Source organism: Theropithecus gelada, chromosome 5 (assembly GCF_003255815.1).
Source record: "Theropithecus gelada isolate Dixy chromosome 5, Tgel_1.0, whole genome shotgun sequence".
Taxonomy (NCBI): domain Eukaryota; kingdom Metazoa; phylum Chordata; class Mammalia; order Primates; family Cercopithecidae; genus Theropithecus; species Theropithecus gelada.
In genome coordinates, this window is record NC_037672.1 from 37,848,892 (window position 1) to 37,862,113 (window position 13,222).

At 44.3% G+C, this 13,222-nt stretch overlaps 1 protein-coding gene across 7 annotated transcripts in view; it reads left to right on the forward strand.

Moving 5' to 3' along the window:
- Positions 1-13,222, forward strand: part of FAM114A1 (family with sequence similarity 114 member A1) — a 79,147-nt gene that overhangs the window by 39,245 nt on the left and 26,680 nt on the right. For all 7 annotated transcript variants that reach the window (XM_025385862.1, XM_025385861.1, XM_025385856.1 and 4 more), the window contains 2 exons: positions 1,592-1,726; positions 8,001-8,153. In XM_025385862.1, the coding sequence (XP_025241647.1) occupies positions 1,592-1,726; positions 8,001-8,153 (288 nt within the window). The remainder of the gene's footprint in view (positions 1-1,591; positions 1,727-8,000; positions 8,154-13,222) is intronic.

The window sequence follows — 13,222 nt, forward strand, 5'->3', positions numbered from 1 at the left end:
AAGATCTGTGCTGGATCTTGGATATATGCTGGCAAACAAGAGGGCACAATATCCTGGAGGACTGAGGCGACTGAACAGATAAACACAATGTGATTCGGGAAGAGGTGAGGGCTGCGGTCAAACATGAGAGTATCTCACCCAGACCTTAGGGTCAGGACGTGCCAGAAATATAGAAAATGACCAGTCTTCTCCTTGCTATTTGAGGACCTCTAGACTGGGGTGGGGTGAAGGAGGAGCAGCAAATCTGTCTTAGGAGTCAAATAGCAATACAAGTCAGCCGCCCCTGTGGGGGGTTTGTGGGATGGGAAATGAATGGAGCTCTGTCAATATCTCTGGTATAAGAAATGAATTCACGGCCTATCTGGGCTACCAAGAGGGCACTCTTGAGTTTGTCTTCAGCAGCCTCACATTCCTTTCTGGGTTCTCTCCAACCTTCTTGACCCCTCTTTCCCAAGTTCCAGACACTACCCCTCCAGGTCTATCCTTAACACAAATCCCTATGTCCTTTCTTCCACCATTTTATTCTCAATAGGATAATTTTTTCGTAGGATGTTAGCAGGCACTAAGTCAAATTACACAGAAGTGTGAATTGCTACTGTCCCATCATCCCCCTGAAGCGTGTGCACTGAAAAATCTGATTTATAGCAAGATTACTGGTTGGCTCCCAAATCTAAAAACAGTCTAAATGCCCAAGATGAAAATAAAGCATATTAATTCTATGAAATTCAGTATTTCTATTTAAATGATAATTATGAAGATTGGAAAATGCATATCAGTAATAATATCATAATAAAATAAAATTTATATCATTTTTATGTATGGTGGGAAAAAACAGATGTATGCATATTATAATTGCAGTTATACAGTTGGAGTGTATGTATGAAAGAGTTGCAAAGAAATGTACACAGTTCTGTTCACTTGAATAGTTTAGTGAGTAAGTCTGGGTTCTTTCAATCTTTTAAAAAAGGCAACGATGGCTGACAAAGGGATTTGCAGAAGGATAACTATATAATACACCAGTTTCTAAAGCCAGAAGTACAAGGAAATCAACGTGTCTTATTTCATGGATATACTAATTATAGGCAGTTATTGCTAGTTTCTGAGAGTATGCAAGAACCGTCTAAAACAGCCTGAAGGTCTTACCCTCTAGGGCCCTAGATTAAAGAAGTCCCTAAATTAGCAGGACTACTTGACATTTTAATAGGCTGCTCCAAGCAACTCTGTTACTTGGGTTAAAATTTTTTTAAACAGAAAACAGCAATTGGGTCACCTGTTAATTTTATGTCTTAGATACACATCTATTAATACACAGAGAGCCAGTAAAATTAAAAAGGGATTAATTTTATTTTATATGCTTTTTTTTCTAAGCATCATTTTTAATAACATTGTATGTCCTACAAATTATATAACGTATGTTTTTCCAAGGAAAAGAAAATAGAGTTAAATGGATGATAAATCTCCTAATGAGAAAAAATTGTGACTTTATATTGATTTTAATATTTGAAGATAGTGCCAGTTACCTAGGAGTTGCTGACCGCTGCGAAACAGCAAAACCTAAAAATCTAATCTCATGCAGTTATCTCATCTGCAGGGTAAAAGCGTCTTAACTGGAGGCCTTGATGCGTTAGAATTCATCGGCAAGAAAACCATGAATGTCCTTGCAGAAAGTGACCCGGGCTTTAAGCGGACCAAGACGCTCATGGAGAGAACTGTTTCCTTGTCTCAGGTTGGATTATATACTTTTGCAATTTTTTCTTTCAGTCAATAAAATAAATAAGTTTTTATTTATCTTTTTGAATAGCTAATTTAAAGCATGTGATTCAAATCAAATGGCGTGAAAGAGCAGAGAGAGAAAATTGAGCTTCTACTACCTCCGTTTCCTCAGTCATTTAATTCCTCAGGGGAGACAACTACTTTTAACAGTTTCTTAAGGATTCTATCAGAGAATCCTGGTATAAGAAATGAATTCACGGCCTATCTGAGCTACCAAGAGGGCACAGCATGTAGATATGGATATAGATCTATAGATGCAGCTATATATAAATATACAGATGTATAAGTATATGTGTATGCACGTGGATAGACATGTACATAAATACACACATACTTTTTCAACCCAATGGTAGCATACTAAACACACTCTTGTTCCTTGCTTAATTCACTTGATATTATTTCTTGAAGATGATCCATTTATGTCATGGTGTGCATCCCATCTCTACCATTTAGTAGCTGTGTGACCTTGGGCAAGTTACTTAGCCCCTCTGTGCCTCAGCTTACTCACCTGTACACCAGGGATAATTTACATACCTACCAATAACTTTGCTCTGAGGCTAAGCTGAGTTAGAACAGAACCCAGCTCTTAGTGAGCACTCAGAAACGTTAGTTGTCGTCATTGTCGTTATTATGTGTCGGTATAATAGGTGGAAATGGTATCTCATTGGAATTTTATATTCTATTTCTCTTGATATGTGCAAGGATGCTCTTCTCTCACACTTGCAGCACTAAAGTTTTCCAGCCCTTCTTGCAAAGCATAATACAAAGAATTCAATCTATCTTTGCTTACTTACAATAGTTAAGAAAATTGGAAATAATATTTGTCTTATTTTCCAAATAATGACTCACTCTTCCAGCTGAAACATGCCTAACTTACTGCACAGTCCAGGCATGCCCCAGTCCACCTCCTCCATGAGAGACTGATACACCAGGTCTCTGTGCTTTCCTGAAATCAGAGGCAGCTGATGCAGCCGTGGATTTTGTAAACGTCACAGGCAGGACTTAGTACTAGGAACCCATGAAGGTTGCCTTCATGAACAGCTATCACTGAGAATATGTTCATGGCAACCCCTAGAAGCTTTTGTTTGAGGCTATTTCTTCTTGCGTCTTCTGGAATAACCCAAGTATGAGCACTCTGATGTTGTAGTCCAGGGAGGGACTTTGCAGGATCATCTAGACCATCACCCTCCTGCTCCTTGAAAAATAAAATAGATGACTGGGCATGGTGGCTCACACCCATAATCCCAGCACTTTGGGAGGCTGAGGCAGGCAGATCACCTGAGGTCAGGAGTTCAAGACCAGTCTGGCCAAGATGAGGAAACCCTGTCTTTACTAAAAATACAAAAAAAAATAAAAAAATTAGCTGGATGTGGTGGTGAACACCTGTAATCCCAGCTACTCAGGAGGCTGAGGCAGGGGAATTGCTTGAACCAGGGAGGTGGCAGTTGCAGTGAGCTGAGATTGTGCCACTGCACTCCAGCCTGGGCAACAGAGTGGGACTGCCTCTCAAAAAAAAAAGAAGAGGAAGAGGAAGGAAGAAGAAGGAGAAGGAGAAGGAGGAGAAGGAGAAGAAGAAGAAGTAGGAGGAGGAGGAGGAGAATAGATTAGTATTAGTTAGGTAATTCGCACTAGATGTCATAAAAGAACAACCACCCCCAAGTATCAGTATGACTTAGAACAAAAAGGTTTGCCTTTCGTTCTCACAAAGTGCAGCCTGAGCATTCTGCTCACACAGGAGACTCGTCCCAGGGGGCTCTCATGGGTAGCACACTTCTGAGCCCACATCTTCTGGCCCCATCATCTTGAAATGCCTTACTGCCAGCCTCATGGAGAGGGGATGTGGAAGGCAATATCTGGTATTTCAGAAAGTGACAAGTGCCATGGGGAAAAAGACAAAGTAGAACAGGAAGAGGTGATCAGGAATCAGGAGTATGGGTGTGAGGGGCAGGCTGAGTGTTAAGTAGGATAGTGATTGGGCAGATGATGACATGTGAGCAAATCCTTGAAGGAGATGAGAGCGTTGACCATGCAGGAACCTGAGTAAAGCTCATTCCAGGCCAAGGGAGAACGCATGCAAAGGCCCTGAAGCAGGAGTGTCTGGTATGAATGCAGAACAGCAGGATGCCCGTGATGGAGAGGAGTGAGCTCCGGGTGAGAGGTGTTGAAGAGGACACCAGAGTGGTGATGGGGAGTGACAGACATTCGTAAGGACCTTGGGTTTGACTGTTAGTGAAATGGGGAAACCATTGCAGCATTTTGAGAAAAGAAGTGACAGAATCTGATCTGTGCTTTAATAGGACCCCTCTAGTTCCTGGGTAGAAAATTGGCTGGGAGGACCAAGGGCAGGGAGACTGGTTAGAATGAGCATCAGTCTGTGCCCTCCCAGAAACAGACACCAAGATGGGCTTACATGGGCTTAAATGTGCAAGGATTTCATTAGGGGAAGTGTGTGTGTGAGAGAAAATGGGGAGGGAGCCCAGGAAGGCTGGGAGAACCATTAGACCAAGATGCCGGTCCCATCCCAGTGAAGGAAAGAGGGAGAGAAAAATGAGTGGAAGTGTCCTAGACTGCAGTGTGGCCTGGGAAAGCCTGGGCGAAGCCATGGGAAAGCCCTTCAGCCAAAGGCTGCTGACAAAGGAGACCTCATCTTCCAGGAACAGGTCTGCCTTAGTGCCCTGCTGCACCAGTGATTGGCAGGGAGGAGCTGTGGGAGGCTGAAGGCTGGATTTCAAAATCCGGCATGTATGCTCCCAGGAGTAGGAGGGAGGTCTGCAGGTTGCACTGTCACATCCTCCGCTGCAGGCAATTGCACTGTCTAAACAAGAGATAACCGTGGCCCCGTGCAGCATGGAGGCCTTGTAGGTAGTGAGGAATGGCTGATTCTGGGTATAATTTGAAGATAGATCCAGATCACTTGTTGGAATGAATGTGAGCTGTGAGATAGAAGGAGCTGTCAGGGATGGCTCCAAAGTCTTTCAGACAACTGGAAAGATGAAGCTCACATCAGCTGACACAGGGGAGTCTGTTATATTTTTCCTTTACACACTAAGGAAATATATAACTATAGACACTAGAAGCATGCATGCATGCACTAACTACATTTCTCCTGTATTTTTATCCCAGTGGCACAGGGAATACTCTTTCTTTTTCTTTCTTTCTTTCTTTTTTTTTTTTTTTGAGACAGAGCCTCACTCTGTCACCCAGGATGGAGCGCAGTCTCAGCTCACTGCAACCTCCACCTCCTGGGTTCAAGCAATTCTCCTGCCTCAGCCTCCTGAGTAGCTGGAATTACAGGTGTGCACCACCACACCCGGCTAATTTTTGTATTTTTAGCAGAGACGGGGTTTCACCATGTTGGCCAGGCTGGTCCCGAACTCCTGACCTCAGATGATCCGCCCAGTTCAGCCTCCCAAAGTGCTGGGATTACAGGCGTGAGCCACCGCGCCCAGCCAAGCACAGGGAGTACTCTTTAAATAACATGGGGACGGGGGGTCCTTGGATTCCACACATGTAAGTCTCCATAGCTTCTCTGTGTCAGAAATTCTTCCAGGCCAGGATCATTCCCTGCTATTGAAACCAACTTCCCTTTCTTTTCCAGTGGGAAAATAGAACCAGCATCCCTTGTCAAGCTGGTTATCCCTTAGGCAGCTTTAATTTCACTCGCCAGTTTGTTTGTTTGTTTGTTTGTTTGAGATGGAGTCTCACTCTGTCACCCAGGCTGGAGTGCAATGGCGCAATCTCGGCTCACGGCAACCTCTCTCTCCCAGGTTCAAATGATTCTCCTGCCTCCCTCTTGAATAGCTGGGATTACAGGTGCCCACCACCACGCCCGGCTAATATTTTGAATTTTTAGTAGAGACAGGGTTTCACCATATTGACCAGGCTGGTCTCGAACTCCTGACCTAGTGATCGGCCCACCTCAGCCTCCCAAAGTGCTGGGATTACAGGCATGAGCCACCATAATCCTACTGGCCTACTCCCCAGTTTTGAGTGAGTCCACATCATTCCAGAGTGACCCTTTCCCTTTCTCTTCAATTTCAACCCTTCTTTCTTCTATCCCAAAGCCCAGATTCACAGGTGGAAGCTGGTGTAGAGAAGGGAAGTGATTTCAGTGTCACTTTGTTATTTTATTTTACCACCACCAACCCCTGAGATCAGTGGGGGTAGTTAGTTTTTATTGCCAGTGTTAAAATTTTCCAGTGATGGTTTCATTGGGTTGATTGAAAAACTTTAAAATTCAGAGTCTGTGCTAATTTAGTCTTAAAGACAGACAGGAGAGAGAATTATCTTTGCGGCCCTGTGGGTTCTTGGCAGACAACCTCAAGAACCCGAAAGGAAATGAGGCTGATTGTTTCACTGGCACACGATGAAAACCAAAGTCTCTTCTTTAGTTCTCTTCCCCTGTGACCTTCTGGTGGTGGCCAGTGTCTTTACAGAGCTCTCCACAGAAATTAAAGAACCCCATAAACGTAATGCCTCAGTAAACTTAATGAGGAATCACATAAAATATGCTTAGAATCAAAGAACGCAAGTGCAGAAAATTGAGAGTGACTGATGGGCTTGTGTTTATTTGTTGTCTTTTTGTTTAACCAACAAATAACAGAAGGAAAGTTATTAATGGGGAGAGGAAACTTGGTTCACAGTCATATTTCTGGAAACCAGCCTTAAGAATCTACAAGCTAATATTCTTTTTTGTTTTTTTCCTTTTGAGACCAAGTCTCGCTCTGTTGCCCAGGCTGGAGTGCAGTGGTGCAATCTCGGCTCACTGCGCCTCTGGGTTCAACCTCTGCCTCTCCTGCCTCAGCCTCCTCAGTAGCTGGAATTACAGGCATGCACCACCATGCCCAGCTAATTTTTGTATTTTTGGTAGATACGTGGTTTCACCATGTTGGCCAAGCTGGTCTTGAACTCCTGGCCTGAAGTGATCTGCCCACCTAGGCCTCCCAAAATACTGGAATTACAGGTGTAAGCCACTGCGCCTGGCCCTCAGTTAATATTCTTAATTGCACTAAGTATATGATGACAAATACATTATGAGTTTATATTTATTTATTTTTAAATTGAGGAAATTTAATAACCACACACAAAAAATTTAAAATATTTTAAAACTCAGCCAGGTGTGGTGGCTCACACCTGTAATCCTGGCACTTTGGGAGGCTGAGCCAGGTGGATCACCTGGGGTTAGGAGTTCGAGACCAGCCTGGCCAACATGGTGAAACCCCATCTCTACTAAAAATACAAAAACATTAGCTGGGTGTGGTGGTGGGTGCCTATAATCCCAGCTACTCGAGAGGCTGAGGCAGGAGAATCACTTAAACCCAGGAGGCGGAGGTTGCAGTGAGCTGAGATATCGCCATTGCACTCCAGCCTGGGCAACAGGAGCTAAACTCCATCTCAAAACAAAGATAAATAAATAAAAAAATATAACTTAGAAAAAAATCAGACCAGCTTATTTCTGCTTTGACATCTGTGTAGGTGCAGGACTTAAAGTTAATCCTGTCATAAGAGATTCAACTTTTCAAGCATACATAAAACTCGCTCATTATAGAAAATATGGGGACTTTAGAAAATAAGAAAATTGGCTGGGTGAGGTGGCTCGCACCTGTAATCCCAGCACGTTGAGAGGCTGAGGGAGGAGGATCACTTGAGGTCAGGAGTTTGAGACCAGTCTGGCCAACACAGTGAAACCCTGTCTCTACCAAAAAATACAAAAATCAGCCGGGCATAGTGGCAAGGGTCTTTAGTTGCAGCTCCTCAGGAGGCTGAGGCAGGAGAATCGCTTGAACCCGTGAGGCAGAGGTTGCAGTGAGCCGAGATTGTGCCTCTGCACTCCAGCCTGAGCAACAGAGTGAGACTCCATCTCAAACTAAATAAAATAAAATAAAATAAGAATAAGAAAATGAGAAAGTTAATCACACATGTGGGAAACACCTTAATGGAAAGCGCTGTTAAAGCTTTTGGTGTGTTTCTTACCAGTTTATTCCCAGACATGGAATTTTTGCTTTGTTTTGCCTTTCACATAATGAAAGTGTAAAATGCGAAGTAGGATATGATGCAAAAGTTATCAATAGCATCAATCAAAAAAATCATTTTTTAGAAATTCTAAAGTGACCAGAATCTCCCCCTCTCCAATACAAAGTCAGTCCTCCCCACCTCCCCCATGTCTTATACAGGAAATGATGCTTTTAAATATACATCCAGAGTACAAACATTGTGTATTTCTGCAGATGTTAAGGGAAGCTAAGGAGAAGGAGAAGCAGAGACTGGCACAGCAGCTCACAATGGAGAGAACTGCACACTATGGGATGCTGTTTGATGAATATCAAGGCTTGTCACACCTGGAAGCCCTGGAAATTCTGTCCAATGAAAGCGAAAGCAAGGTACTTCTGCACTACTCATTTGAAATGGCATGCTTAGTCATGTGTTGCTTGAACATGAAAGAAACGGGAAAATCTGCCTTTAAAAGATCTCATTTTTAGAGCCTCATTATTATTGTGCTAAGGTCACAAATACTGTACAATGTGAGCTCCATATCATCTCTTCTCTGTCCTGTGCCAAGCTCTTACCCCACCCCAGCTCCAAGAAGGCTGGCACAGTAAGAGCCACCACTATCCACCCATCTCAGGGTGCAAAAGGCTGCTCAGAAATGTGGTTGTTCGGCTTCTGACCCTCTGCCTCTCTTTGGTACCCAGGTCAGAGATGCCCTGCCAGCCCACATCTTCATTCCTACCCAATGAAAACAAAGCACTTGATGTTTCTTTTAGACTGCAGGGTTTTAATATATTTTTCTTCTGGGTTATATAGTTATTTATTCAGCCATCTTGTTAGGACTCCTGGGCGACAAAGGGCGGGATTATCCCACTGAAGGTTAAGGTTCTGTTAGGGAATGCTCCCGTACAGACACCTGGGAAACCCAGCCTACCCAATGACCCTGCACATTCATGCTCCCCACTTGGTCCCAGGAAAACAAAAGATGAATAGCAAAAATCAGCAGGGTTTGGTGATTTTTTTTTTTTTCCCTTAAAGTATCTATAGTGTGGGGTGTGTGTGTGTGTGTGTGTGTGTGTGTGTGTGTGTTTATTTAGCAAGCACTTACATGGCACTTACATAGCCACCATTCCAAATGCCATGAAACTGTTAACTTATTTAACTGTATATATATGGCTGTGTTGTAGATGTCAAGCTGACTGTCTCCGGAGTGGTTTCCTAGTGGAGGCCACCAGGCAGTACCCTCCGGGCCTCTGGAGAGGGAGGGGCCATGGTGACATTCGCTGAGGACAGGCAGGTCCCCAGACAAGAAGCTCAATTTGGCAGTGAGCCTTAGAATGGAGAAGTAGTTTTTGACTCCCCCTAGACCCTATCCTCTTATGTTTGGACTTTGAGCCATCCTTGATGCCTGTCTAATCAGAGAAAGACAACATCTGCCACATAACAGGCAACCAAGAACCAAATAGGACGGAGGCACTGTCCCCTGCCCCAGATGATGGTGCTACACGTTACTCTGTTCACTTCCTTCTTTGTTATCCGCGAGCCTTCAGGGAAAGTCTTGTGGTTAAAACTGTTCAAGAATAATTTTCAAAAAAAAGCACAATTGGGACTCTCATACAGATACAAAATGACCCGTGTCAAAGAACTTACTTAGCTCATTAATTAATTCAGGGAACCAGGCAGATGTTATAAATGATTCAAAGAAAAAGCCAAAGAAGCACAAATGTGTACGGAGTAGTATGTATGTGGCTATACACCATGGAATACTATGCAGCCATAAAAAAGAATGAGTTCATGTCCTTTGCAGGGACATGGATAGAGCTGGAAACCATCATTCTCAGCAAACTAACACAGGAACAGAAAACCAAACACCACCTGTTCTCATTCATAAGTGAAGTTGAACAATGAGAACACACGGACACAGGGAGGGGAACATCACACACCAGGGCCTGTCGGGGGTTGGAGGGCTAGGGGAGGGATAGCATTAGGAGAAATACCTAATGTAGATGATGGATTGATGGGTGCAGCAAGCCACCATGGCACATGTATACCTATGTAACAAACCTGCACATTCTACACATGTATCCCAGAACTTAAGTATAATAATTTAAAAATATATGAATGTGCCAATAGACACAAACCTGCTTTTCCACATTGGGGAGGTTGTCCTCCCACTGCACAGAATTCATTCACATGACTATTGACAAGAATGACTTTGCATTGTTATCAGCCCTTTACAATTTACGGAGTCATAAAATTGCTCCCATAAATTCAGAATCCAATAGCCCAATAAGATGTGCTCTAGAAAATGCAGTTCTTAGCCAGGCGCAGTGACTCATGCCTTAATCTCAGCACTTTGGGAGGCCGAGGTGGGCAGATCACCTGACGTCAGTTCAAGACCAGCCTGGCCAATATGGTGAAACGCCATCTCTACTAAAAATACCAAAAAAAAAAAGCTGGGCATGGTGGTGGGTGCCTGTAATACCAGCTACTCAGGAGGCTAAGGCAGGAGAATCGCCTGAACCTGGGAGGCAGATGTTGCAGTGAGCCGAGATCGTGCCATTGCACTCCAGCCTGGGTGACAGAGCAAGACTCTATCTCAAAAAAAAAAAAAAAAAAAAAAAAAAAAAAGCAAGGTCTGGAGTCAGGCATTATTTAATTACACACCACACAGAAGCTGCATGATTTTGGACCCCTCTTACCTCAATCTCCTTATCTATGAAATGGGCATAATAAAACCTACCTCGCAGAATTATTAACAGAATTAAATGAGATAATCCACGGAAAGGAATTAGGCACTCAATACTGTACACATGTTGATGACAGTTGATTTTTATATGCATTTTTATGTCATAGACATTTGTTGTTATTGTTAAAAATATCACAGGGGAGTGTGGCCCTGCTGTAAAAAACACATTACAAGATATCATGGTGGTGGAGAATGATTCCATTGTGGTGACTTCCATCACAGCTCTCAGCTGTGAAACAGCCCCAGGCCCCTGCAAAAGAGCCCCAAAGGACTTAGTTTCTAGGAAGAAGTTTTGGCCTTTGGAGGGGCACAGTTTGCCCATTGCCTCCACAAGCTCTGCTTTCTTTCCCTAGCCTGGAGATTTTTGTGATTTTCATAGTAAGGAAAATAAATTTTTGTCTTGACTTAGTAATGATAGTTACTGGGTACCATAATAAACAGTCGTACAGGCCGGGCGCAGTGGCTCACACCTGTAGTCCCAGCACTTTGGGAAGCCGAGGAAGGCAGATCACCTAAGGTCGGGAGTTCGAGACCAGCCTGGCCAACATGATGAAACTCCGTCTCTACTGAAAAAAAATACAAAATTAGCTGGGCATGGTGACGCATGCCTGTAATCCCAGCTACTCGGGAGGCTGAGGCAAGAGAATCACTTGAACCCGGGAGGCAGAGGTTGTGGTGAGCCGAGATTGCACCATTGCACTCCAGCCTGGGCAACAAGAGCGAAACCCTGTCTCAAAATAATAATAATAATAAATAAACAGTCCTATTAATGTATGGGTCAAAACCAGTAAGAATTATTCTTCACTCCTGTAATAGTCCAAGATAGGAGTGCCTGGTCAGCAGGCAGCATTCCTGCCTTTAGGGTTTCAGGAACAGGCTGTGTCCATCTTGTGGCTCCGCCAGACCTGGTTCAAGGTGCACAGGCCTCCAGCAAGAAGACAAATGGGGCCTTAGACTGAGGTTGACAGACATAGCGAATAAAAATACAGGATGACTAGTTAAATTTTAACTTTAGATGAACAATGAATACTTTTTCAGTACAAATAAGTCCCATGTAATATTTGGGACACACAATTATATGAAGAAAATATTCACTGTTTATCTGAAATTCAAGCTTAGCTAGGCATCCTGTATTTTATCTGGCAACCCTACACATACCACGTATTTAAAAGTTAAATAATTTTTGGGCCAGGCACGGTGGCTCACACCCGTAATCCCAGCACTTTGGGAGGCTGAGGCGGATGGATCACTTGAGGCCAGGGGTTCGAGACCAGCCTGACCAACATGGCAAAACCCTGTCTCAACTAAAAATACAAAAATTAGAGCCAAGCATGGTGGTGCTGCCTGTGGTCTAAGGTAGATGTAAAACTGGGTGAGCTGGCTGGGCACAGCAGCTCACGGCTGTATTCCCAGCACTTTGGGAGGCTGAGGCAGGTGGATCACCTGAGGGCCGGGAGTTTAAGACCAGCCAGGCCAACATGGCAAAACCCCATCTCTACTAAAAATCCAAAAATTAGTGGGGTGTGATGGCACATCCCTGTAGTCTCAGCTACTCGGGAGGCTGAGGCAGGAGAATCGCTTGAACCTGGGAGGCGGAGGTTGTAGTGAGCCGAGATCGCACCACTGCACTGCAGCCTAGGCGACAGAGTAAGACTGTCTCCAAAATAATAAAAATTTAAAAGTTAAAGAACTTTAGAAACAAACTGTTAAAGAAAATGCATTATGTCCTCCTACCTTGACAAACACTGGCACAATGACCTGGAAGGCCTAGTTCCCATTTGAATTCCCAGACTCCTCAAATTTCTACACTCCGCTTCAGCCTACCTGCCTCCTATCTGCAGCTCTGTCTCTCACCCCAGGAAACGTCATGTAGCTGTGGGAGGAGGCCCTAGTTCAAGCTCCACCCACACCCCCTGTAAGCAGCCACCTCTTAGCCGTCCTTGGGCCGAGGGATACACAGCCAGTGGCACCGTCCCACTGTCAGGAGCACAGCCTAGGGAAGAGTTCCATGCAGGCTGTGAGAGGGAACCTTTGGTGACCTGGAGAGTGTTCTAGAACGGAGATGTGGGCTCTGATGGGACCATTTCTTGGGCCTGCGGACTCCCCTGTGTTGAAGCCTAAAGGCAGTGTCGGATTTCCCTGCCCTCTGAGGCCTTATTGTCTTCTGAGTCGCTGGCACCAGCGTAAGGACAGAGTGTAGAGAGGACACTCCCATGTTTTAAAAGCCTTGCCCAGAAATGATGCACATCATCTCTGCTGACAGTCCCTTGACTGAAACTCAGACCCCACCATGGAAATATAAGGAATTATTATCGTCACTGTTTTACTAGATTGATTCTAGGATGGCAACAGGCATGGCGATGTGATGTTTGATAAAGGTTAAAGAAAAACTAATCATTTTCGGCTGGGTGCAATGGCTCACGCCTATAATCCCAGCACTTTGGGAGGCCAAGGTAGGTGGATCACTTGAGGTCAGGAGTTTGAGACCAGCCTGGCCAACACGGCGAAACCCCATCTCTACAAAAAATACAAAAATTAGCCGGGTGTGGTGGCGTGTACCTGTAATCCCAGCTACTCAGGAGACTGAGGCAGGAGAATTGCTTGAACCTGGGAGGCAGAGGTTCCAGTGAGCCAAGATTGCACCACTGCACTCCAGCCTGAGTGGCTGAATGAGACCCGTCTCAAAAAAACAGGAACACTAATCATTTTCAT